This window comes from Polyodon spathula, unplaced genomic scaffold, assembly GCF_017654505.1.
Source record: "Polyodon spathula isolate WHYD16114869_AA unplaced genomic scaffold, ASM1765450v1 scaffolds_1312, whole genome shotgun sequence".
Taxonomy (NCBI): Eukaryota; Metazoa; Chordata; class Actinopteri; order Acipenseriformes; family Polyodontidae; genus Polyodon; species Polyodon spathula.
The window spans coordinates 1-26,345 of record NW_024472795.1 but is presented as its reverse complement, the minus strand read 5'-3'; the positions used below and the strand labels follow the sequence as shown (position 1 = coordinate 26,345).

Sequence of the window (26,345 nt, the reverse complement as noted above, 5' to 3'; positions counted from 1 at the left end):
TCCAGTTATCTGAAATGGATATTGCAAGCGAATGTGTGAAGGCTCGCTCGGTCTCTCGGGCGGAGTGTGCAGGGAACTGATGTCTCTGCTCCACGCCTGCCTTCTCTGCTCTTGATTCCAAGTTAGCGCGAGAGTTTAACGTGTTTTAATTATTGTTCAGTGCTAGGACTTCTGATTTCATAACCTGTTACTTTTTACACTGGTGCATTGACTGAATGTTTGACTAGAGAATTTGAATCCAGGAATTTTGCATCGAATTCAAGTGCACCGGAGGAGGCATTTGCAGAAAAGATTTGTCGTCTTGACCTTGGGTTTTAATCATTTTCTGCGGAGGTGTTCTGAAGTTTTGGACAAACTCCCTGTAGCCTAATTGAATGAATGAGGGATTGGGATTTTGGATTTTTTTTTTTTTTTTTTTTTTACCTGATCATGACCAGGGATCACTGAGACAATCCAGTACAGCACACCCAGTACGCTCCACATAAAGCCATGGCATTGTGCTGGGGTTGAGTTGGCTGCTATTCAAGTCTTCCGACTGGGGGGGCTTGCAGCGCAGGCTGTAGAAGGCCTGTTTAGCAGGACGAAACTGTCTCGTTTGAACTATTGAACTCCTTCAGGCACACAGCACAGGGTTGCCATGCAAATATCTCTCTTCAGCTGCAAAGAAGCGTGGAGCAGCGTCTGATGCTGCTTCCTCCTAGTCCTGCGTACGCCCTGCCCTGTTTGTCCTGCGCTGGTTTAATTAATAGCGTTCTTTTAGAACGGGCAGCCCCCCTCCCTTTTTCCTCCTCCTCCTCCTCATGGCTGAAATACTTGAGATGCTTGGGACGGTGGTTACCATGGTTACCTGGCGCTTGTTGGTTTGGGTCTTTTGACAGCTTGTTCAGAAGACAGTCTTGAGCCCCCTGAGATTTGAGTGTTTCACAGGTTCTGGGTTTTTTATATATAGTTTTATTGCAGCAGAAGTCTTATTTTTTTGGTCCTGTTTTTGAGGTCAGGGCTTTGAGGTGTCGTTGAATATATTGTGTAGAAGGGAGGCAGCGTCCGACTGCCCTTTTGGATCTGTAATTTTGTTTTTTTATTTCAGATCCTCTTTTTATTAGTGTGGGTGCCCACCGCCTAGTTCTACTTGACCTGTTGACGCACAGTTCTGTGCAAAATAGTGATGTTCAGAATTAAAAGGAAGTTTTTAAATCTGACATCACTGGAAGTTTGGAAATATTTAAATGTGACTCCTGTTCCCAGAACCGGCTTGTTTTCCACTGATCAAAGTGAAGAATACAGTGGGTGGATTGAGGTTGCAAGTGGATAAACCAAAATGTGTTTTTTTTTTTTTTTTTTTTTTTTTTTTTTTTAAAAGCAGTCTCTTAATTCATCCTTGACCCCTCAATCAGGAAATCCAAAGTCTAAATGTCTTGGCTAACGCCTGCGCTGTACTTGCTTGCTTCCTCTATTTTATGAAATGAAAACTCGAGTCCTTTTCGTGCGCCTGTGCTGAATGTATCCCCCCGCATTGGCCCGGCCCTTGAAGTTTCAATGCAACGCAAGCATCGCCTTCGACAGTCTCCGCGGACATGTGAACAGCTTGAAGTGTCTCGCTATCCAAACTGGGCTGAACACGATGACTTTATTTATCCTTCATTGTCTTTTAAAAAATCCTGCTCTGTATCCCTGTCAGGTGCTGTTACTCGCTTTCAAAGGCCAGGTTTACTTTTTGGTCTTCCGCGTGTACACGACCCTCTCCCTGTCAAATTGACTGAAACCCACAAAGGGACGCCATAGATCACTGTCTTTTGCTAGATGTTTTAACTGGCCCAGTCTGTCAATAGTGCTAATTGGCCTCTGTTTGCCTTCCCCCCTTGGGACACTGTAATGAATACAAGAGTTGCATAAGGGGTCAAGTACAGTGCGCTGTTTCTAGGGTAAAATTAACTGTTGTGAAACAGACTCTTGTCTGTGGCTCTGGAAGCCTACCGCAGTGTATAGCACTAGCTGTGACTGCGCTGGCTTCAGCGAGGGCGGGCCTGTTCATTAGACTAGATCTGCACAAGCCTGGAAAAGCTTTTAGGACTGAGAATAATACATGTTTTGGCATTAAAAGAACCCAGACACACACACACACACTCTCTTTATTTTCTTTTACTGCTGTACAGTATGTGAAAATATAATATCTGCAATTTAAGAAAGCCCCACCTGCATTCTCTAAATTGTGATTGGAATTGAATTTGAAAGGATTGAACCTAAATGAGATTACATGGGAGTTAGTGCAGTGCACTGTACTGCAGTGATCTCTGGTGCTCAAGCTGGTGGTTTCATTCGCTGGCAGTGTGTGGGTCCCTTCGTTGTTAGTTCAGTCTCCCGGGAGGGGGGTAGTAGCCAATGTCCTGTCTCTCTCCTCTTTCCTACACAGTCCCAGCAGGTGTGGCTCAGCGGTGGTCCTCTCTGTCCATCTGCTGATCTCTGTGGGAGCCACTGCTTCCCATACTCTGCGTCCAACTAAAAAAATCAATGCATTCCCAGAGAATAGTTGCAATTAGTGTGAAAGGAATAGCAGATGTTTTAAAAGCCCTGGTACAGTAGTGACAAAGCGATGCTGTAGTGTAGCTGGCCCCCTGTTTGAAACGGCAGCCCTTGGAAGGGTTTCCTGTAAAATGCTTCCTGAGATGTTGATTCTAACACCCCCGCTGTTAGCAGCAGCAACGAGGGCATGTGTTAATTTGGCTTGACCTTTGTTGCCCCGTAGCGAGGGGGTCTTTCAGGTGCAGCAGGTTTAAGGAACGTCATGTGGTAGAACGCTGTAAAGGATCCTTTTTAAAGATTTCCCATGCTGTCAAACTATTCCAATCACAAGGGTGTTTAAAAATAAGTCTGTATAAATAGCGTACACAGAGCGGCGCGTCAGTTTTCCAGTGACTTGGTTTCTGATTCGCATGCAGAGTCTCTTGTGTTGCTGTGGGTGTCTGCGTGGGTGCGTCGGTTTCTTGCTCTCCGTCTGCGCCCGTTCTCCCAGCGCTGTGTTGCTGATACCCGCTCGGCAGGTCTCATGTGACGCACGGACTGCGTTGGCTTTGAGCTGGTCTGCGGAGGCTCCAGGGGAGAGTCATGTGACTGGAGCGAGGTCCAGCTCCTCTTCATTGTGACGGGAGCTGTCCCTGCGGTCAGCGGCTTCACTCACTTTGAATCGCTGCTTTCAACTAGGCAGCCCTGTTTAAGTAGGTCTTTAGAAGAAGTAAGGCTGGTTAAGACTTTGAATACACACAAACACACACACACACACACACACACACACACACACACACACACACACACACTCCCTCATACTCCTGCACTATTAATGTTGCATGTAGTCTGCTCCCAGGATCCACTGCTTTGTGTACTGCATTCTGGAATTGAGAGAGAGAGAGAGAGAGAGAGCGAAAGCCCTGTCATGTATTGTAGAATTGAGAGAGAGAGAGCTCTATCGTGCATTCTAGAATTGAGAGGGAGAGCTGTCGTATTTTCTAGAATTGAGAGGGAGAGCTGTCTTGTATTCTAGAATTGAGAGAGCGCTGTCTTGTATTCTAGAATTGAGAGAGAGAGCTCTGTCATATTCTAGAATAGAGAGAGATATCACATGTCCTTTTCCCCTTGCTTTCCTCCAAGTCTTTGCAATGTTTCATTCAGCCAACACCTTCTCCTTTATCTTTACAGCGATGGTGCTTGCTGCCAGCGCCACTGACTGACGCAAAATGGTTCCTTCTTGGCTGCCCAGTAGTTTGTTCATTTTGTGGGGAGGTTACTGTGTGTTACAATTTTAAAATGCATTGTAATGTGACCTATTTGGTTTTGTAACATCGTTTAACACCCCCCTGGGCTCCAGAGCAGAGAAGGGCGATTTAGCCGGCTGCGTCGAACAGCACGTGCGGTCGCTGTACCCGAAAGGAAAAAAATAAACAGAAGAATTAAAATTCAACCTTTTGAAAGCAGCCAAGCATGGCATGCTGGGCTCTGCTCCAGCAGAAGTAGGTTATTCGATAACATCTTCAGTGCACCGCGCCAGGCAAAAGCAGAGAAGAAAAGGCTGGTTTTTTTTTGGTTTTATTTCCCTGCAGGGCTTGTATAAAAGCGTCCTGTAATCACTGGAACGCTGCATCGCATAACGCTGTTTTATTAGGATGGATCTCCACTCAAGTCTGCAATTAGTGGCCAGACTCTGTCCCTGCAGCATGCATTTATGGGTGAGCTTGGAGGCTGGCTGTGCCGGGCAGCTACAGTGGCATTCGGCTGCTTTTGATTTCTCTATTTTTACATTGTGAAACTGAATTAAAGGGGGAGTGAGTTGTGGGTTGCTTGTCAGAAAGTGTATACACTGGGGACAGCTGTAAATAAGTGATGTTGGAACAGTGCCGAGAAGAGAGCACACTGGTGCACCACCTATAGTGTGTGTGTGTGTGTGTGTGTGTGTGTGTGTGTGTGTGTGTGTGTGTGCGTGTGCTTCATGAACTCCCGAGGCAATGTGAAGAATATAGAACCTCGCCTCCCGGTATGGTTCTAACTTTGTGATGTTAAAAAAATGTTATTACAGTTTCTGAATTTGGAGCCAGATCAAATAAATGAGGCTTTTAATATCTATCCAAAGAGGCTGCTTAAGCCGGGACGGGATAGGGTTTTAAATTTTTCACAAGCACAGACGCATTCGCCTAACGAGCTGTCGGCTTCAGAATTGAATTTGAACCCTGCGGGTTCTCGCTCCTGGCAGTGCCATCTGGTTTACTGGCTGTTTCTGCGAGGTTAGGGGGTTGGATGCATTTCAAATTTTTGGGGTGTTTTGCCTAACGCAGTAAATTACTGAAATGTGTGCTTGCAAAGGATTTTTCTCCTAAAGCATTTTGGACAGCTGTGTGTTCCAAACAGCCATTCAAGAGAATGTATAGGCACTTGTATTTATCCTGTGCACAGGCATGCACAAGAATACATGGTGCATGACTTTTTCAGCCTGAAAAAAGAAACAAGGACCAGGGGTCACAAATGGAGTTTAGAAAAAGGGGCATTCAGAACAGAAAATAGGAGACACTTTTTTACACACAGAATTGTGAGGGTCTGGAATCAACTCCCCAGTAATGTTGTTGAAGCTGACACCCTGGGATCCTTCAAGAAGCTGCTTGATGAGATTTTGGGATCAATAAGCTACTAACAACCAAACGAGCAAGATGGGCCGAATGGCCTCCTCTCGTTTGTAAACTTTCTTATGTTCTTATGAGTAGTTCGTCTCTCTCTCTTATTGTTTGCACCACTCCTGTGATCCTCGGCAAAGTCTCTGCTTCTGTTCTCTGGGCAGTTGTTCTGCAGCGTGTGTTTGCTCTACAGAAGCACCCCTGTGCCCAGCGATGCTGCAGCCACCTCCCTTTAATCAAGCTGCGGCTGGTAGACTGAAAGCAGGGTTGGCTCTCTCTCCCTTTGCCCCGAGGACTGGAACATTTGGAAAGCGCTGGAGCTGTTGGCAGCCTCCCAGCCAGGCTTCAGTACCCAGCACTCCTGAAACCACGTGCGCTGTGGTTGTGCCGAGAGATTAATGTGTTTCACCCAGTGATCGGCTCAAGGCGATGTGCTGATTTCTTTAACTGATGGCACACTCTGCTTTTATATATAAAAAAAAAGAAAATCAGACAGTGTTTACTGAACACAAATGTCTTAAATTAATACAAAAGGTTTGCGTTGACTGAGCGTGTAGATTGTGATGCCTGTATTAGGATCGTGGGTCCTGTGAAAGCCTGTCCTGTTCTGATCCTATAGGATCGTGGGTGCTGTGAAAGCCTGTGGGAGGGTGCAGCTGTGCCTGTGATTCTGTGCTGATCCCTGTGGAGGGGGAGGTGTGAGGCACGGCTGCACCTGTGTTAATAACACGATGAGTGCATCAGGGTTGAGGATGAGCCAGTGCTGTCCGAACACTGGGAGGAATGGGGGAGGTGACGGGTTGATTCACAGGAAAGGAGAACAGATCTTAGGAGAGAGATGTTTCTCAATGTTGTTTTATTATTTTTTATAACTATACGTGACTGCTTCTTCTCAGTTATCTGGATGTGTGATTCAAGTGCACTTTTGAAGTAACTTGCAAAAAATGATGGTGATTAAGTAGATTGAAGAAGAAAAGTCCTTTTCTTCAATCAGTTGTTAGGTTTATTGAAATATGCAGGGAGTCTGGTCCCAGGTACAGGACAAACAGAATACTCATCATTACAATGTTTGCATGACATTAAATACCCTTCTGTGTAGATGGTCCACCTCCCCTTTCTCTGACACTTAACCAATTGTTAAGGTAATTTAATTTATTGTGTGAGTGTGTGTGTGTCTGTGTGTGTAGTCTAGTGTGACAACCTCTGAACTCAGTGCTTTCTTCACACTCCTGGAGACAACAGGTCCATACATCTGCCTTTTGTTATCTTCTTGCGACCCCCTTTGATCCTAGTAGCATTATCTCCTTCGATCTCTCTGAAGTCTTTAGAGCCTGTTCCCTTCTAGTCCACAGCATTGTTATCTCGTTAGCTTGCAGTCAATGTTGGGCAAGAGCTTGTAGATGCAACGTCTCTATCAGTGGTTAGCAGTACTGCAATTTGAACCAAACAGTCTGCTATCTGAAATATTAGTCTCTTTTCAGAAAAGAACACCAGTATAGCTCTGCCAGTCCACATGCGTAGCAAACTGCTAATCAATTCTCGATCCATGTTTTCCAACATCTTTTATGATTAATAATGTGATCAGAGTGGCGATTGCATTGTGCTGTGTAAACATTTCCGAGTGCTGACATCACTTCCTGCCCACAATGGGGCGGCTTGGCTGGTGTAGACGGACAGGAAATGGTCTCTTATCCGGAGTCTCCAGATTTGCTGCAATTTCTTTCCTGTGATTTCTGAATACATGCTGGTAATAAAGTTGCTCTGGCACTGGGGTGGAGACGCCAAATAAGAGACAACCGAATGCTCACATTACCACTGTGGACCTTAGTGAGACAATGAATGCTTCTCTGCAGGGATTCGGTTCACAGTGGCCCCTATGTGACGTGAACACCATGTTAGGGCATTGGGAGGTTGACCATGCGACTCCATGTGTTAGCGACTGCATCCAGACTAGCGAACAATCCTTTCATAAAAGTGACTTCACAAGAGCCCTGCACTGGCAGTAAGGAAGGACAGAGGGGTCGTTATATTTAGCCACGGTCAAATCAGAGGTCTGCAAAACCATGAATCTTGACTCCTCCTGTTTTTAAGGAGTTCAGTACGCCACCAACAGCCCACCACTGTACAGTATATCCCCTTCAGTCACTGCGTGTGTAATTTGTAGCATGTTAACTTTTTTATTGTGTATCTCTGTTGATGCACATGTGTGTTTTTCAAGGTAATGGCAGTGCAACTTCTCCAACTCCAGAGAGTTCACACAAAGGGTTTTAAAAATGGATGACCGAAGGGGATATGAGAGATCTGAATACCCTTCGTGTTTATAGACTAGAACAGGGAGGACCCTGCGGAACTGCAGTCTGCTCTCCCTGCCAGTGAAACGGAGTCCCTGATTCCTGTTTCCGGAAGGAAGGATCACATTGCCAGCTCAGGAATGGCTGGCCTGCCTCATTGCTTTAGACCCCCCCCTGCAGTAAACTCCAGTTAATCACTCACTTGGCTCTGGTGCACCTGTCCTGCTGCCTGTTGAATTGCTAGAAGGGGCTGGAAAGAAGAAACGCACAAAATTCGTTTCAGAAGCGTGAACGTTTTATACACCTATAAAAATAGAGAAAGATGAAGGAAGCAATAATACAAAATAAAATTAAAAAAAAACTCTAGGCTATATATGTACAGAGATTTTTCTGGTACATGTACATTTCATTATATAATTTACTGTACATTTTGTGAATTGGTTTTATTTTGTGTGCGGTGTGGTGAATGCGTCTGCAGGTTTAGACTGTAGCTCCCCTATCGAAGCTGTGTGTGTGTGTGTGTCCTCCCTCAAGGACAAACCCTGCAGGACTACAGGAACCCTGCTGTCTCCACGCTGGTTGCCGCGCCAGTGCCAAGCTATATCCCGAATCCCAGGGGCAGCTTCTGGGGAGATTGCTTCTGGTTTACCTGTGATTCTGGCTTCCAGGACCTGTAATCTAAAGTCAGGCATGCAGAGCGCTCGGAGGCGTGCGTGCGTGCGTTCACACTATGCTGCGGTTATCAGCAGGTCTTATGATTTTCTTTATTCCTCCAAATTGGAAATCCTTTATGTGTTATTATTATTATTGATAGTTAAAATGATAGCCATTCCAGTCCAGAGATGATAGATGAAGAGAAGGCGAGGCAATACCTTTTATTGGACTAACTAAACAATAATTAACATCAATCTCTCCCTTTCACCTGAAGAAGAGGTCTTGAAAGCTTGTGATAATTAATTGTTTAGTCAGTCCAATAAAAGGGTTCACGTCTCCTTCTCTTTTGTCTTTATATCAGTTAGAAAGCATGCTTTCCTGGTGCCATACAGAAATAAAGCCATTGTTTACCATGACCTCTCTACATCATGCAAGAATAAACCATGGATTGAATAGAAACGATAAGTCGTTGTCATGCCATCAAACACCTATAAATACCTCCAATGTTTTGATTCAGACACATGCTCCCTTGAGGAGAGATGTACAACATATCGAAACGTTGGTCAGCTTTCTCTTTCTCTAATCTATATCTCTCCAAACCCTGCCTCTGTGGGACTGTCAGTAAGGTTCACCTGGACGTACTAAGAGTGCCAGTTTGCTTGTTCTTTGGATTAAAAGCCTGCTGCTCAAATATTAAATTCCAATCCTGTGGGATTAGAGCCGCAGGGGAGCTGAACCAATGCTGGAGAGGGGTGTTTTCATTCCACCCCCCCCCACGCTGCATGGTACGGTCGTCGGGTTCTAAGTTGTTAACTCTAGATAATATTTACATAGGAAATGCTTTCTTTTTTTATTTTTTAAACTCCATGGCGCATACCCAACTGTTTTGTTGACGCTGAATCGTTGATCTTTGGAGACCTTACTGGGCACAGTTTAGGGGTAGCAATCGGCTATTGTACTAGGAACTGGACAAGAATTGATGGGTTGAATAGCCTGTACTTACGTTTTTGTGCAAATGTCACACCTGTAGATCTCCTGTGCTTTTTAACACGACTCTGCTGCTGTATAAGTGGAAGGAGACATTGCTGTCCTGTCTGTCTCCTATCGCTCCAGTGACCCGTGAGGATTCCTCCGCTTTGACGTCTTTCTCCTCTTGTCCCCCGCAGGCTCTGGCAGCGAACGCAGGCACGGGGTTTGCGGTGGCCGAGCCCCAGGTGGCCATGTTCTGTGGGAAGCTCAACATGCACGTCAACATCCAGACCGGCAACTGGGAGCCAGACACCTCGGGCACCAAGAGCTGCCTGGGAACCAAGGAGGCCGTGCTGCAGTACTGTCAGGAGGTAAGATGGCGGGACGCCAGGGCATTGTGACATCACTTTCAGAGCTGGGGGCAGGCAGCCAAAGGTATAGAACTGAAGTTTGCTCTCCCTTAAATCACACAAACCTGCCAAAACAGTCCCTAATGTAATAGCTGTGGGACGGTACAGCCAGACTTTTAATTCAGACCACTTTATTTCCAGAGGTTTGCATTGAATAGTTTAAACGGTAGGCTGATGCATTTGCAAACCTGTTTTTCTTCGAGCAGCTGTAGCCTGAATTCAGTCCGCTCTCTTGCAGTACTTCCACTACTAGATATTATGATCCTGTTTTACCCTCCAGATATCTCTTTTGTTCAGGTTTAGATCTGGCATGAAGGAACACCTCGACCGGACTGCTTGAATAGACTTTCCAGGGCTGCTCCCTCCCTCGCTGGAGCCCCAGTAGTGTCCTCTCTGATTAGACTGCGATGATATTCCTGATCCTCATCTCTTGCAATCGAGCGCTTGTAAAAAGGGCTTCAGAAAGGGCTATTTACCCTTTTTTTTTTTTTTTTTTTTTTTGGACAACAATAAAACAATTAAAAGAAGCCCTTTTGTTTCTGTGACGCGATCCCTGCTCTGCTGTTTTCCACTAGTGCTGTATTTTGGAGCGTATCACTCCAGCATCAATTTGAATTTATTCAGCTGGGTGTAATGAACGCTTGACTGATACCTTTGTAGAAACGAGGAAAGTAAAATGAATAAAACGGCAAATAACTTAATTTAGAACTGTGCTTGTCTGTCTACAGATATCGATTTAGACATTAATTAGACCTTGTAGATTGGGGCTCATTTCACCATTCCCAGTGAAACAATTGAAGTGTCAGCTGCTTACATTTGTGGTGATTTGCAGCTCTCCACAAAGCTATAAATATGCAGGATAGATAAACTTGTGATTTTTATTTTTCTTCTTTACAACATTATACAGGAGTTGTTTCAATATAGCCTAAATATTTTAACATGTGTGCACTCTGTGTGAACCCGGGGCCAGAAGGAGCTGTGAAGTCTGGCTGTGTTTTCCAGTCGACTCCAAAGATACAAGCACATGTGTCTTAAGTTTCATCTTGTTTATTCTTAAAATAGAATGATTTCAGTTGGAATTGAGCAGTGTGGTTAGGGGTGGGCAGTGTGTATTTCACTGGGGAGAGAGGGAGGGAGGCAGTGGCAGTGTGGTTAGGGGTGTGCAGTGTGCATTTCACTGGGGAGAGAGGGAGGGAGGCAGTGGCAGTGTGGTTAGGGGTGGGCAGTGTGTATTTCACTGGGGAGAGAGGGAGGGAGGCAGTGGCAGTGTGGTTAGGGGTGGGCAGTGTGTATTTCACTGGGGAGAGAGGGAGGGAGGCAGTGGCAGTGTGGTTAGGGGTGGGCAGTGTGTATTTCACTGGGGAGAGAGGGAGGGAGGCAGTGGCAGTGTGGTTAGGGGTGGGCAGTGTGTATTTCACTGGGGAGAGAGGGAGGGAGGCAGTGGCAGTGTGGTTAGGGGTGTGCAGTGTGTATTTCACTGGGGAGAGAGGGAGGGAGGCAGTGGCAGTGTGGTTAGGGGTGTGCAGTGTGTATTTCACTGGGGAGAGAGGGAGGGAGGAAGTGGCAGTGTGGTTAGGGGTGGCAGTGTGTATTTCACTGGGGAGAGAGGGGGGGAGGAAGTGGCAGTGTGGTTAGGGGTGTGCAGTGTGTATTTCACTGGGGAGAGAGGGAGGGAGGCAGTGGCAGTGTGGTTAGGGGTGGGCAGTGTGTATTTCACTGGGGAGAGAGGGAGGGAGGCAGTGGCAGTGTGGTTAGGGGTGGGCAGTGTGTATTTCACTGGGGAGAGAGGGAGGGAGGCAGTGGCAGTGTGGTTAGGGGTGTGCAGTGTGTATTTCACTGGGGAGAGAGGGAGGGAGGCAGTGGCAGTGTGGTTAGGGGTGTGCAGTGTGCATTTCACTGGGGAGAGAGGGAGGGAGGCAGTGGCAGTGTGGTTAGGGGTGTGCAGTGTGTATTTCACTGGGGAGAGAGGGGAGGGAGGAAGTGGCAGTGTGGTTAGGGGTGTGCAGTGTGTATTTCACTGGGGAGAGAGGGAGGGAGGCAGTGGCAGTGTGGTTAGGGGTGTGCAGTGTGTATTTCACTGGGGAGAGAGGGAGGGAGGCAGTGGCAGTGTGGTTAGGGGTGGCAGTGTGTATTTCACTGGGGAGAGAGGGAGAGAGGAAGTGGCAGTGTGGTTAGGGGTGTGCAGTGTGTATTTCACTGGGGAGAGAGGGGGAGAGGAAGTGGCAGTGTGGCTCTAAGATCACCGATCAGTGTTTTTAAAGAGAATGAAGAAAACCAGTTGAGGGACGTGGTCATTCTGTAATGACTGTAATCGGGAGCCTTGGATTCACGGTGCAGCTGCAAATCCACACAAGCCTTCTACTGTGTTACGAGTGCGCTGTTCCTCGGCACTGTAGGGTTTTACCTCTTGGGGAATTTTGTGCATTGCAGATACAGTAAAGCAACAAACATTCATTTTAAGCAGTAGGTGGTTTTTAAATTTTAAACAGTAGGTTTGTTTTTTTCTGGAGATGCAATTTGCATACGTGAAACTGGATTTCCATGAACCATTTGCATAAAGAAATGTATTTTAATGAGCTGCTTGAATCCTCGCTCGGCATGTCCGTCTCGCACGAGAACTGCCCTGATTTTACACCACTCGTCAGCAAACTGATATCACCCCTTGTTTTGCTTTGCATTTGGATAAAATCTGATCGGCTCTGCTTCATACAAATGCAGGTATGTCTTGGTGCAATTGTCATGACTTTATTCTGAGGATCCCCTGTGCGTGTGTGCTGGCTGGTATTGCACTAGGCTGCCGATCAATAAGCAATGTGTTCGGCGAATGTGATCATTGAAGCGCTCTCCGCTATGATTCGTTCATTCTATTTCTTCTTAATGTTGCAGATGTACCCTGAGCTGCAGATCACCAATGTTGTGGAAGCCAACCAGCCAATGAGGATTGAGAACTGGTGCAAGAAGGGGAAGAAGCAGTGCAAAGGCCACGCCCACATCGTCGTCCCCTACAAATGCCTGGGTGAGTCCTGCTTGTGATTCAGCTGCCCCTCATCCTGCCTGGCATTATACACACATGTGTAACAGATACATGATTCACTGGCTGATTAGCTATAGCTGTTAAACACTCAGTAGAACTAAAATCAAATATTACAAGAAGTCTGATCCTGCACAATGCCCGGGGTGGGGAATAAGACTCCTATTGCATAGCAGTTTCACCCAGTCCAGTTTGTAATACAAGCTTGATTAAACCCAGTGTCTAGGTAACACGCTCAGGTGTGTCCTGTTAACCTCCTAGTAAAACCAGGAATGGATCAAACTGCTATGCAGTGGGAGTCTTTATTTCCAACGCTGAATGAGAAAACGCTTCTGGAAGTCATTGATTCTACTTGAAGACATTGAAAGGCTCCTCGTCGAAATGATTTATTTAGCTTGCCCTGCAAGTCCTGAAGGATTCTAATCGGCTGTGCAAAGCCAGCAGGAAGTGTCGACTCTCACCTGAGTTGTGCTCTCTGTAGGTGTGGTTGTGTTTGATCGATCAGACCGTGCTTTTAGTGCGTGTTTCCTGGTGCCTCTACTGCATTGCGTCTCCCTGTGTTTCTGACGCTCTGATAGGGCCGATTCTCCTTTCCGATTCATGCTGCTCTCAGCAGTCGCAGCGGTTTGCCTTCCCTTCACGGAGCACCAGAACCCTGCACTGAATGGACAAAAACGCTGTTGGCGCCTTTTTCAGGTTATGTGTTTTGACAATGCGTTCCAATAAAAGGGACACAGACTGCTGTGAAGAGCCCTGCGCTGACAGCATGGGGCCCCTCCCCTGTCAGCTGACTACTGTGAAGGGCCCTGTGCTGACAGCATGGGGCCCCTCCCCTGTCAGCTGACTGCTCTAAGGGTTGTGGAGATCACTGCATTTGAACACTGGCATCAGACTGCATTAGAAACAGTGGTTCAGCTACAGGGCTCTGCAGTGAGAGAATTAATTCACAAACACGTGAGCACCACCCCCCCAGGCAAGCATAGCTTCGGGATATCTAGTGGAGGAGTTTGTGACGCAGCTTTGTGTTTTACTGGTGCTACAGCAGGACTAGATTGATGTAACACCTAGAAACTGTAATCCCAAGAGGAGTTAACTTTCCTCCCACTCCAATACTGCGCACAGAGCACCCTTGTCACTTTCACTGTGCCAGGATTCAATGCACCGCTTCACAGCAAGCCAATGCAGTGACCTTAAAACTGGAGAAACCTGCCAAAAACCCTGTGTGCGAGTCACTCCCTTAACAGCCATACAAAAATAAATAATGAAAGAAAATAACGCGCTTAGCCTTTTAATCTCACAGACTTGCTGAGTGGATTTCTACTAAACTTAATCATTCTGTCTGATGATGTTTTTTTTGAAAGGGGTAAAATAAGATGGCTTGTTGCAGGACCCTGTGTGTACCGTGGCAGGGTGGTTTTCAGATCTGATGCTTGAATTTGTGCCTCGATGTAGAGAGCAAGCACTTACCCCCCCATCCCTGATGGAGCGGTGTGCTTTATGGGATGGAAAAGCTATTAGCGCTGTCGCTGAACTGTGAAATGGGCTGACAATGGAGCCGGCAGCGCAGAGGACCGCGAGGGGGGGGGTTTGCTGACTGTGCGGATTTCTGATGAACTGACATCAGCTTTCATCTAGTCTGTTTTATTTTCTCACTTTTCAGTGGCAAACATCATAAATGATGTGAGCAGAAAACACACCTTTAATTTGCTATCTGATATCCCCACTATAAGACTTCCCCAATATGCATGGTGCAGCTCCTACCCTGGGGTCTGTTTGCCCAGCTCGGTGGGTCAAAAGTAAAACTCGTGACTTTTCCCCCAAAGGTCAGCCTTGGACATGGGGTTGGTCAGCGGGCAGCCTGGTTTGCATTCTAACCCTCTCCTGGCTGTGGGTCATTAACCGTGAGAAGAGGTCTCTGTTAAGTCTGCTTGAGACCAGGTGTCCCTCGAGTGGCTCATCCAGTGAAAGCCCTGCTGTGGGGAGCGCAGGATGAGTCGCACAGCTTGGACGCTGCCCGTTTGCGTCCAGGCCGGGCAAAGAGACAGAACTTTTGCTACAACTCAGAAGGGGGTGTCACATTGTTTCTGGCTCTCCCGGGGGAAACAGGCAGGGATTGCTTCTCTTCATCGCGCAAACAGCGAACCCTACCGGGCACACACGGAGCACATTCAGAGTGAATAAGAGGCAGGGCTGAGCTCTGTTCTCCGGGATCCACCTCTTCTCTGGACTGCTCGGCATAAAATCGATTCTGGCTTCAGGCTCGTGAGATCGGAGGGCGCTCGCACGCCCTCAGGACGGCTGTGCTGTGTGGGGACTCAATGCACGAGGAGACAAAACAAAATTGGACATTCCAAATTGAGGGGAAAACCAAATAACACAATGATTAGTCACTCGAAATTTTAAAGGTAAAAATATTTTTATTTCAGACTTAGATCCCTTCAAAGCCCTTATTGTGATTGTCAAGCCTACACTCTCTCTTGTATTCATATCTGCACAGCAACATGTGACAGTCTGTGGGAAACCAGTATTCATCTTCTAAATAGAATTGTGGAGGTCAAATACTGCCTTCCCCATCATTAGAAACCCCAGCCAAGTAGCTGAATGCTATCTGCAGTGTTTTTTCTTAAAGAAACGTGTGCAGACAATGTGTCGTCTGTTATCTGAAACAAGGGAAGCAGAAATGACCTTCATCCCAGCAGAATGTAATAAATCCGGTAGATGGTACCGATTTTGCATTACTGTTGCTTTGAGGGTTTATTTTCCCCTTGGCAATTATTGAAAAGAAATATACCAAGCACTCCGCTCTCATGTTTGAGTCCCCTGTAAGCCTTGCACCTTGCTAGCCCACGGCATGAAGGCTTCACGTCTCGCTGTTGCATGGTCACGTCTTGTTCGTGTAACCGCAGTGTAAGAATGTGATGTGAACAGGCTAATGCTACCCACTGAAGTGGTGCTAATTGTCTAGTTGTCGGGTGCCTCTGCAGACCACTTTAACATTGCAAGTCGTTTTCTGGCAACTTCCGAACAAGCTTGCGCTTGCTTCAATTAAAGGCTGTTGATCAGCTGAGCTTGGTCTGCATAATTAGAAAACGGTCTGGGTATCGAGGAAGGGAGGGGGGCTGGAACACACAGAGGATTGAAATGTGAATTGTCCTTCGCGACACAATTAGAGCTGTAACCTGCACCCGTTGTGTTCAGATGGAAGTGGGGACATACTGGTACACAGCGGCAGTCTCATTTCTACAGACCCGCCCCATATTATAAAACCTGTGTTCCTTACGGTCGTGCGTGTGCGTCTGGATAGCGGTCAGTCCAGTCATGCTGCAGACAGTAAGGGTGCAAAGCAGTCTCTGGGTAGTCTGCTTCACTGCTGTGTTTAGCTTATTCATGTGCATTGATTTATTTACTGTGGTGGGCTATTGATTCCTTGCAGCCTGATCTGTTTAAATGAATCCGTTCCAGAAGTGGAGGTTGATGGAGAGCTTTGCAGTGGGAGAGAAAGGGGGAGGCGGGGCAGGCAGGTAACTGCAGGACTGCAGAAAGCATCATGGTCTTGAAGAGGTGCGTTGTCTGCAGGCACAGGTGGCAGGAGGAGCGCATTGCTGCCCAGGTTTGGGTTGAACACAGATTTATTAAATTGCCTCTGTGAAATAGATCGAGGGGTGTTATGACGGCTCGTTGCGGCTTTTCATCATTAAAAAGCAATTCTGGCTTTGAAGCAGGCTTGCCTTTCCCCGAGAGAGCTCCTCAAATGGTGCACTGCTTCCATGTGGGGAAACAGAAAATCTATGAAATCCATTAACGTTTGCATGATTTATTTAGCTTCTGTAATTCGATTTTTATATACTGTAGAAAACTAAACTGCAGATCAGTTTCTTCTTTATTTCTTATCCAGGGCGACTTACAATTTGTTACAAAGCATCACATTACAGAGTATCCTATTACAGATAATAGCAGTTAAAAATCAGTAGCATAAAGATCACATTCAAATAAGAGCAAAGAATAGAGAATGCAGTAAATAATTACATAAGAGCAGGTTCGACGAAGGGCAGTTACAATATTTGCTTCTGTGAGTAAAGTCCAGTAAGAGCACGTAGTGAGTACGATGAATGGATGAGAATGATTTCAAATAAGAGCATTTACAAAAAACCTGAATACGGATACCTAGAAGAATAAAATCAAATACAAGATCCAGGAAGTAGTTAGAATGAAGAGCAGTAGTAGAATACAGCAAGGTCTGGAGCAGCCCAGTGCAGGTATAAGATGATGCAAGTACTGGTACAGAGAGAGAGAGAGAGAGAGAGAGAGAGAGAGAGAGAGAGAGAGAGAGAGAGAGAGAGAGAGAGAGAGAGAGAGAGAGAGAGAGAGAGAGAGAGAGAGAGAGAGAGAGAGAGAGAGAGAGAGAGAGAGAGAGAGAGAGAGAGAGAGAGAGAGAGAGAGAGAGAGAGAGAGACGACCCACCCAGTTTGGGTTGAGCTGTCTTGCAACCTCACCACAAACCACACACAGGGCGTTGAAACCATGCAGGGACAGGACTTCCCATGGTTCTACAGTGGTTTGTGTTTTTGTTGTATTCTTGCTGCTTGGCATATCTATTGGGCTTTCCCATGGTTTCACAGTGCTTTCATTATGCTTATATTGCACCTGCTGTGCTTCCTCTATGGTACTTTTTTAAAAAGGGTAATGGTGGTCGCCTGGCCTGTGTAAAAAACAGTCCGCACCCATCCCGGGAAAGCCCTTGTTTTTAAACGAGGAGTCGTGTTTAAACCCGACCCTCTCGCCTCTGACTCTAGGGGGCAGGCTCTCTGCCCCGCTGCTTTTGTTCTGAAGTGTTTTTGTAACACAAGCGCTGCCTGTAAATCTGCTGAGCTCCCAAACAGGACCTGCCAACGCTGCGAATTCCCCGGAGCCTGGCATGGGGCGTCTCAGAAATGAAAAGTACAAATACTTGCTTTATATCGTGGTTTTACCAGTTTCCTCCTGTGCTTTTTATCATGGTTTCCCACAGATTACCATGCCTTTCACAATGCTCTACCACACTTTACTACACTTTCCTATCCTTTTACCACAGTTTGTGGGCGACTGTACAGTGCATCTTTCTAAAGTCACTTAAATCATTAAAAACCCTTCATGTTTTTGGGACACTTAAAGTAGCTCTGCCTTACACAATTGAAAATGGCGCACCTGTGCTTTTTAAATGACTAGGAAGGTTTTCTATAAAAAAAAAAAAAAAAAAAAAAACCCTTTGCTCAAATCTATAGGCCTGAGGTTTACCAGCACTGATCGAACCCAGATCCCTTCCTTTAAGGACCCTAATCCCTGTGCAGTGACAGTGTTTCCTCCTCCTTGATCCTCTGACAGCCCCTGAACTCTCGTTTTTGTGTTCTGCAGTGGAAAGCTGTTTTTGTTTTTAAAGCTTGATGCTGCGTTTCATTATCCAGGTTTCTTTGATGGATCTGTGTTGGAGAACTGACTCGTACACTGAGCGCAACTCGGCTCGCCCTGTTTTGATGCGGAGAGCGCTTCATCTGAGCTGTCTTCCCCTCTGCCCGTTTTTTTTTTTAAACAAAACGATATTTGAAAGACGGAACGGTACAGCTTTGCAGCTGCGCTGGTGAAAACAATTTCAAGAGTAACGATTTTCTCTGCCGGTCTATCTTCTTTTTATAGACTAGCTGTCTGTCTGGGGAGCGCTTTGAGCGGCTGCAGAAGGAATAACTGTCTGCTCCATTAGAATCCTAAAACTGCACAGGAACGTGTATAAAATCAAATAGGGGTCTGTTTTCAAGCCCAGGGTTGACAGTTTCATCGGGGCAATTCTAGCAGCTAGAAGGAATGAGCTGTGCTTTTTGGCTGGTTGCTAAACACAGTTTTTTAAATTTTAATTTTATTCCTTAGATTTCTCTGCCCTTAGGGCTGAATCTTCCACCTAGTTTGAGATTAGTAGAGGGTTTGATGGCTCCTACAGCAGCCTTATTCAATTATTTCGCTTGATTTAATGTGTCGGCACTTTGATCGTAAATGCTACGTAGATATGCAGGGATAGAAGTAATATACTGCAGTTTCACCCACTCTAGGTTTTACTACAAGCTTGATCTTAGCCATTGTGTATCAGAGCAAGCTCAGGTGTGTGTGATTAAGCTCTTAATAAAACCAGGAATGGATCAAGCTGCTGTACAGTGGCAGTCTTAGTCCCATCCCTGATATGGTGATCATCACCCCCCTAATAGCCCCTCTCTCCTGTTTGCAGTCGGTGAGTTTGTGAGCGACGTGTTGCTGGTTCCTGAGAAGTGCAAGTTCTTCCACAAGGAGAGGATGGACGTGTGCGAGAGCCACCAGCACTGGCACGGAGTGGCCAAGGAGGTGAGGCACGGCACTGCAGAACACAGCGAGATCCACGCAGCCTGAGCACGAGACTGCAAAGCATTGTGCATTCCAGAGTCGAAAGCAATATCCTTACCAGAAAAGAACAGTCGAAATTAATAATGGAACAGCAATCGGAATCTCTGGAGATAATAATAATAAATACGATAAATGAAAAACAAACCCAAAAGATGATGCTGTGTTTTTAAAACTTAGGTCAAGAGCGCTGAGAAAAAATGAGAGTAAACTAACCAACGCTGTCTAAAAGGTTTCCAAGAACTACAATCTTGACTGAATGACTCAGGGTGGGCTTTAAATAAGTCCTTTTTTTTAACACAGTCCTAAAAGCAAGAGCCCTCTTAAATCCATCTGAAAGGGCTGTGTGAGTCAGGAGGTCTCCAGTGTTGTAATACTGTGCCCTTGCTGCAGGCCTGCTCCAGCGACGTGATGATCCTGCACAGCTACGGCATGCTGCTGCCCTGCGGCGTCGACAACTTCCACGGCACAGAGTATGTGTGCTGCCCTCAGAACAGGCTGGGAGACGAGCCCAGCCTGCCCCGAGAGAGCCCTGCCCAGGAGGAGGAGGAGGAGGAGGAGGAGGGGAGGAGGGACGAGGAGGAGGAGGAGGAGGAGGAAGATGATGATGATGATGAGGATTTCATGGCTAAGAGGTAACTTGTGACCCCCTGGAGATTAAAAGGACTATATGATAAGTGTTTAATGCTGGCTTAATAGCCACAGTGTACAGGTGACAAGCTGCTGTGCAAAATGAGTCTTCTTTCTATCTCTGTATTGTAATGACCTCTTGTCTTGATGCATGATATTTGCTGCTCCTTTTAAGAATGACAGATGCTATATCGGTATTGGACTAATGGAAAAGTAGAGCAATGGCAATATCAAATGTATTTTTGGTAATGTGTCGTCATCCTTCAGTCCTGAGCTTGCCGGTATATTGATTCAAACGTTTCCTAGTTTTTCGTAGAATTGTCTGCATGCAGTTTGCAGTGTGTGTTGTGACCCGCACACTGTGACATGCATCGCAACCCTAATGCGCCCGTTTATGTCGGTCAGTGAGGTGCCCACAGAGACCGGGCGTGACGAGGGAGAGGAAGGCGCGAGGGACGAGCCGCAGGAAGAGCAGGAGGAGGAAGAGGAGGATCTGGACTATGTGTACGAGGACGAGGAAGAGAAGGACTACAGAGACACCGAGGGACTCAAGACCACACAGGACAGGAGCCCCGCAGACAAGGAGTCCCAAGATCTCAAGGGTATGTGAGTGGGCTCACCTTGGGAGGGCAGGGCCAATGACAGGGGTGTGTGAGAGGGCTCACCTTGGGAGGGCAGGGCCAATGACAGGGTGTGACAAAGTGGCAGAGTGGATAGGTGCAGGAGTGATGCAGTGTGTGAATGAAGCAAACAGAGAGGATTGTAGTCTGGTTTGGAAAAGGTTTATTTATAGTTTCCAGGTCTGGTGACCAAACGGTAATCTCCTGGCAGTACACACCATTGTATACTGCATGCAGATGACAACGGGATTGCAGTCCCAATTATAAGCAATAATAACTGCCCCACAATAATACAAACACGGTCACCAGTCCTGGGTGCGTGCAGTAGTGCTCGCGGTGGGTGATACAGGTTTATTATTGTGACAGTGGCAAAGTGCTGTTCCAGCTTTGTGCTGGCCCACTGCGACGGCTCTGGAAACATGTTCACTGTCTAGCAATTTACAAACAAGACAAATTACAAACAAACAAAACACTCACGATATTGCTACTTTTCACTGGGGTCTCTCGCAGTCCTTCTAGGTTCAAAACACAAACCAAAGCGAAGGAAGCGATTCTCTGTTCCCTCTTACGCTGTCACACATGACTCCTTGGTAAACGAGAGCAGCCGACTCTCCAGTCAGCGGCTGCCACATCGTTTCCCTTCCGGGTTAATGCAACGGAGTCCCGCCCCTTTTTTTAGCCTGCCGACTTCCCTTGAACCCTGGGAAAGAACTTTCAGACCAGCCCGTCCAGGGAACTCTGTTCTCGCTGCTTAGCACCCTCACAGGGCAGGAGGGAGATTTACAACCAAGAGTCATTGTAATTCTGTCGCACAGGGGTACGAGAGGCTCAGGTCTGACACCTTTGCACCAGCCCTCGTCATCCTGGTCTTTCCAACGGCAAATCTCCATTGAAAGAGGCTTTCAAGGAATCTGCTGTTGGATTCCTCGTTTCATCCTTCCCTTCCACTCTCTGAGACCTCATTGATTTATTTTGCCACCTAAAAATATTAATATGAACTTACGTTTGTCAAGTGACCCCAGAGACTGGATGTGCCTCCATGATGCGAGTCGCTTGCACAATTTGCATTTTGGTCGTCTGGGCGTTTAACCAAACAGCAGAGGGGTTTTGAGACTTTTCTTTCAATATAGCTTACACTACAACGCTTTGCCGTCGAGATGGAGAATGAAGAAATTAAAGTTTTGCCTCTGGACACCACGGAGCAGGGAGGGGCGGACAGTGCTCAGTTTTCAAATTTAAAATGTAGTGTTAGCGCATGTTCTGTATGTTTCAAACATGTTCTACCATCGCACTTCTCTCACACTGTCTTGTACACAAGGTATTCAGTGCATATTTTACTGAAGCACTACGACCGCTATAGGTACCCCTCACTATCTTGGAATTCCTGGCCAGCGAATGAACCTTCAAACACAGCCCTACATTGATCTTTTTAAATGTTATATTGTTTGTTTGTGTGATTAACTGTATGTTCTAACTATTTACTGTTGTAGTATTATTATTATTAATAGTCATGTAATCAGCTGATCATGTTACAAATAGCTGCTGCTTCTTCTTCTTGGTGCTGCTTGTTCCATTTATGATTTGTTTTGATTCTTCTTGTTTGAACCCCATTGGTTGGAGGGTGCTCTGCCCCGTGCCCTGTGCTGCTCATGGTTGTTGCAGCCTGCTCTAACAGTCTCCCCTGACAGCTGTCTGCTCTCTGGACGCTGAGACCGGGCCGTGCCGTGCCATGATGCCTCGCTGGTACTTCGACGTCGACGCCCGGAGGTGCGTGCGGTTCGTCTATGGGGGCTGCGGCGGCAACCGCAACAATTTTGAGTCAGAGGAGTACTGCATGGCCGTGTGCAAACACCTGAGTAAGTGGGGCCCGGCCCGCCCTGCCGGTTCTTCATTCCGGGCTCTGAAGTTCTGGATCGCTTCACTGTCCTCACTTGCACTCTGTCCCGTCCTCGCTTCAGGCCGGCAGGAAACTGTCCTGCTCTGGTCCTCTCGACTTCGTCCTCCTATCCATGTCTGTTTTAGCGTCTGCTTTGGTGTCTGTCTGTCTCTCTGCGTCTGACTCTCCCTTTCTTTCTCTGCGTCTGTTTAGTCGCTCCTTACTAGAAGCCGTTTTAAGTGTCTCTCCCTGCTGTGGTTGCTCTTGTCTCAGTGTGTTGTCTGTCTTTCCACGGGCTGACCGCGTGTGTGTCTGTCTTGCACCCGCAGTCCCCCCCACCCCCCAGCCCACGGACGATGTGGACGTGTACTTCGAGACCCCGGCTGATGAGAACGAGCACGCCCGCTTCCAGAGAGCCAAGGAGCAGCTGGAGGTGCGCCACCGGAAGCGCATGGAGAGGGTACGTCTCTGTCTCTCTGTGACCTTGTGGTAGGTCAAAACAAAACAACCCCCGGGTTTATAGGAGGCGCCTCTGCTGTATCGTGGGAAGGTTTCTGCTCTGTACAGAACCCTCCAAGATAAAAAACAGAACGAAGAACAAACACTGTGTCCTTTCGAGACAAACAGGGTTGTACCACTTGCTGTGTGGGGAGGGGCGGGGTGACACTGCAGTGTTAATAAAAGTCCTGCTGTTGTTATAAATGGTATAGCTGGGTTTGAGGCTTTTGGTCTCACGGTTTTTGTTTCTCTGCAGGTGAGGAAGGAGTGGGAGGAGGCTGAGCGACAAGCGAAGAACCTACCCAAGGCTGAGAGGCAGACCCTCATCCAGGTATAGGACACTGTCCAACCGTCCCTCCTGTCCGTCCACTGTGCTTGCAGGAAAGGATGTGTCCACTGCAGTTCAGTTCTGTCTGTCCTGTACCCATGTCTGTTTGTCTGTCTTGTCTGTTTTTCCTACTTCCTACATCACATTCTCTTCTGTTTTCTTTCTCATCTCCCCTCCTTTCCCTCCCTCTCTCTAACCCACTCCTGTCCTCTCTCATTTTCTCTCTCTCTCTCTCTCTCTCTCCCTCTAACCCACTCCTCTCCTCTCGCTCTCTCTCTCTCACCCACTCCTCTCCTCCTCTCTCTCCCGGCAGCACTTCCAGACGATGGTGGAGTCTCTGGAGCAGGAGGCTGCCAGTGAGAAGCAGCAGCTGGTGGAGACGCATCTGGCGCGGGTTGAAGCCATGCTGAACGATCGGCGCAGAGTGGCTCTGGAGAACTACCTGGCAGCTCTGCAGTCCGACCCGCCCAGGGTGAGTCCAGCGTGCCCTAATATACTCCCAATAATAACAGAAGAAATAGAATCATTTACAGTTAATCAGAGCTTGCAGAGCTTGCAGCGATGGAAGATCCTGTTGCATAGCGGATTCACCCATTCCAGGTCTTAATGTGAGCTTGATCAGTGTAGAGGTAACAAGGTCAGGCATGTCTTACTGAACACCTCGTAAAACCAGGAATGGAGCAAACTGCTATGCAATGAGTCTTATTTCCATCCCTGGCTTATGTTACTCTTGTAAGATATTTGCATGGCAATTAAAACAAATGATTGCCCAAAAAATAGTGTGCTATTTATTTTTTTTTCATTACAAAGAAAAGGAATGTGCACACAACTCCAACTTGCTATATTAACTGCAGTGTCCATATTTAACAAGCAACGTGCATCTGTGTGAGAAGAACAAGTTGAACAAAGCTCTAGGATACCTGTGTCTCCCAGTCCCTAACTCTCTCTCCTCTCGCTCTGTCTGTCTCTCTTCTCTCTGTGTCTGTCTGTCTCTCTCTGACTGTCTCTCCTCGCTCTTGCTCTTCCGCTCTCCTGTGTGTCTCTCTCTCTCTCTCTCTCTCCACAGCCCCATCGTATCCTGCAGGCTCTGAAGAGATACGTCCGCGCTGAGAACAAGGATCGCCAGCACACCTTCCGCCACTACCAGCACCTGCTGGCCGTTGACCCCGAGAAGGCTGAGCAGATGAAGTCTCAGGTGAGGCCAGGGCTCTGGGATCTAGTGGGGCAGGAGGGAGCCTTCCTTGCAGAGCAGTGTGAGCCAGTTCAGGTTTTACTCCGTGCTCATTTTGAGTGGGACTGCGTTTGCTGGCGCTGTGTACAGGGCTGCAGCGAGTTGACAATACTTCTATTTCAGATCAGTTTTTAATTAGCTAGCCCTGAGCCTGTTACCTATACAAGGTGGTTAATTAGGATCACAGCAAGACCTGGAATGGATCAAACTGCTCTTCGGTAGGAGTCTTTATTGCACAGTGCTGGGTTTCGTAAGCTTTCACCAAAACCTAGACCTGTTCTTTTTCCCCAGTCTACAGATTTTTGTGTGTGGAGATCTGATATGCGTTACGTGCAAAAAAAAAAAGAAAAAACATTAATCAAATCAAATATAAAGATCAGATGCCTGGGATTAGAGCAAACATTATGAGCTTTCACCTTGCCGCAGGACTCGACTCCTTCAGTAAAGCCCTGCAGATTCCATTAGCCTTCTCAGCAGCGATGCAAAAGGGTCTCTGCAGCACAGCAGCAGCAGCAGCAGGAGGCTGGCGTCTGCAGTGCTTTTCAAGCCCACTGCTGCCCTCTGCTGTTGAGCGATAGATACTGCACTGGCATGGTGGGAAAAGACTGCAGTGCCGTAACCTGCCACAGCGCCCCCTGTCAAAGATCTCCTCACTGAGGTAGAGATGGAAAAATAATTGTTCGTCTCTCGGTCTGCTTTTTTCTTTTTTTTTTTTTTTTTTTTTTTTTTGTGGCTGGCTTGTCTTTTTGAAGGGGATCTGTGTCTGCACATCTGAATCCAGATAGATGATGTAAGGTCCGCTGCTGATATCCGCCCCACATAAGAGAAATGTGGGGTGAAAATCTGTTGTATTTCTTGCTCTACGTCCTGTACTGTGATTAGAATATTTAAACGGTACAGCACATCTTCATGTGTCTGATACAAGCTATGTGATGCACTCAACATTAAGACGACTGTCTCCGTTTTCTCTCTCTCTCTCTCTCTCTCAGGTGATGACACACCTCCGCGTGATCGAGGAGCGGATGAACCAGAGCCTGTCTCTGCTCTACAAAGTGCCGTACGTGGCAGAGGAGATACAGGGAGAGATTGGTGAGGCCTGCCTGTCTTCCTTTGTTGTGCAGTAGAATCCCAAAGTTAGGCAATGTCGGTAACTCCAAAACTTTTGTTCCCAGTAATTTGTGTGTGCTGGATTTGTAAACTGACTTTAACAAAACAACCAGCAGAGCTGTCTTCAAACTGTTGAAGTGCACAGAGTCGGATCTGAACGTCTTCTGCAGTAGCAAGGAGCCCCTTTTCTGTTTTAGTTGTGGTAACTTTGAGCTTCTACTGCACGTAATGCAGATAAGAGAGCTGTCGGCCCCCAGCGTGTTGGAGTCTGCCCCAGTTTAACTCGCAGTCTGCCCCACAGACATGCTGCTGCAGGAGCAGAGAGCCGATATGGACCAGTTTGTGTCGTCCCTCTCGGAGTCCCAGCCAGACGTCACGGTGTCCTCCGAGGAAAGTGATGAGGTTCCGGCCATGGAGGGCAAACCCTACCGACCGGTCCAAGTCAAGACACTGGGCTCCCTGCCCGAACTGGAGGGTGAGTCCCATTGCAGAGACAGGCACAGCTAGCACCCTGCCCCCTGAAAATACCCTTTCAGATGATAAATGTTCTTCTTTCATTGGAATCGGCACCCTCCCCTTTTTTAGTGTCCGCACCTGCTTGGGCTGAAATGATTGCTTTTGGGGGGGGAAAAGTGTTTTAATTTCTCTCTGCTCTCTCTCTGGTTTTCTCTTGCTTTCTTTTTCTCTGTGTTGGCGCGCACTCCCCAGATTCACCCAGGGCCATGAAGAAAGGTTGGTTTTTTTTTAGCGCTGCCGAGTTTTCCCATCTGTTCCAGGTCTCATCTCCTTGTAGTTCATTCCCAGCCTCGTCTAGTCTCTCCAGGTCTCTCCATGCTGTTCTCATCGTAACGAAGCCTCATTTTAATGAATGCACTTGTCTCATCCACTCTAAGCACGCCATTCCTCTTCGCTGTTCATGAGCTCTGCATTCTCGGTGTCCTGTAGTCCCTTACGCTGTCTCCGATCCTCGCCCTAGTCATCCCGTTCTTCAGCAGTGTCTTCATGTTGCTTCACCCTGTGACCCAGCACTGCACACTGGTGCAGATTCACAAACTGCTCTGTGTTTTCTGAATTCTGATAACGAGCCCACTGCCTTTTGCAGAATTCATTTAAATTTCAAAGCTGTCAAATTGTCACAGTCGCGAGGG

At 47.1% G+C, this 26,345-nt stretch overlaps 1 protein-coding gene across 2 annotated transcripts in view; it reads left to right on the top strand.

The window, feature by feature from the left end:
• Positions 1–26,273, top strand: part of aplp2 (amyloid beta (A4) precursor-like protein 2) — a 39,655-nt gene extending 13,382 nt beyond the window's left edge. The window contains exons 2-14 of one of the 2 annotated variants that reach the window (XM_041242526.1): positions 9,265–9,438; positions 12,364–12,493; positions 18,759–18,871; positions 19,301–19,542; positions 19,943–20,139; positions 21,846–22,013; positions 22,363–22,493; positions 22,788–22,862; positions 23,173–23,331; positions 23,926–24,054; positions 25,080–25,179; positions 25,499–25,672; positions 25,906–26,217. In XM_041242526.1, the coding sequence (XP_041098460.1) occupies positions 9,265–9,438; positions 12,364–12,493; positions 18,759–18,871; positions 19,301–19,542; positions 19,943–20,139; positions 21,846–22,013; positions 22,363–22,493; positions 22,788–22,862; positions 23,173–23,331; positions 23,926–24,054; positions 25,080–25,179; positions 25,499–25,672; positions 25,906–26,117 (2,004 nt within the window). In that variant the 3' untranslated portion in view covers positions 26,118–26,217. Of the gene's footprint in view, positions 1–9,264; positions 9,439–12,363; positions 12,494–18,758; positions 18,872–19,300; positions 19,543–19,942; positions 20,140–21,845; positions 22,014–22,362; positions 22,494–22,787; positions 22,863–23,172; positions 23,332–23,925; positions 24,055–25,079; positions 25,180–25,498; positions 25,673–25,905 lie in introns of both variants that reach the window. The other variant, XM_041242527.1, reaches the window with a different exon arrangement.
• The last annotated feature ends 72 nt before the right edge of the window (positions 26,274–26,345 follow it).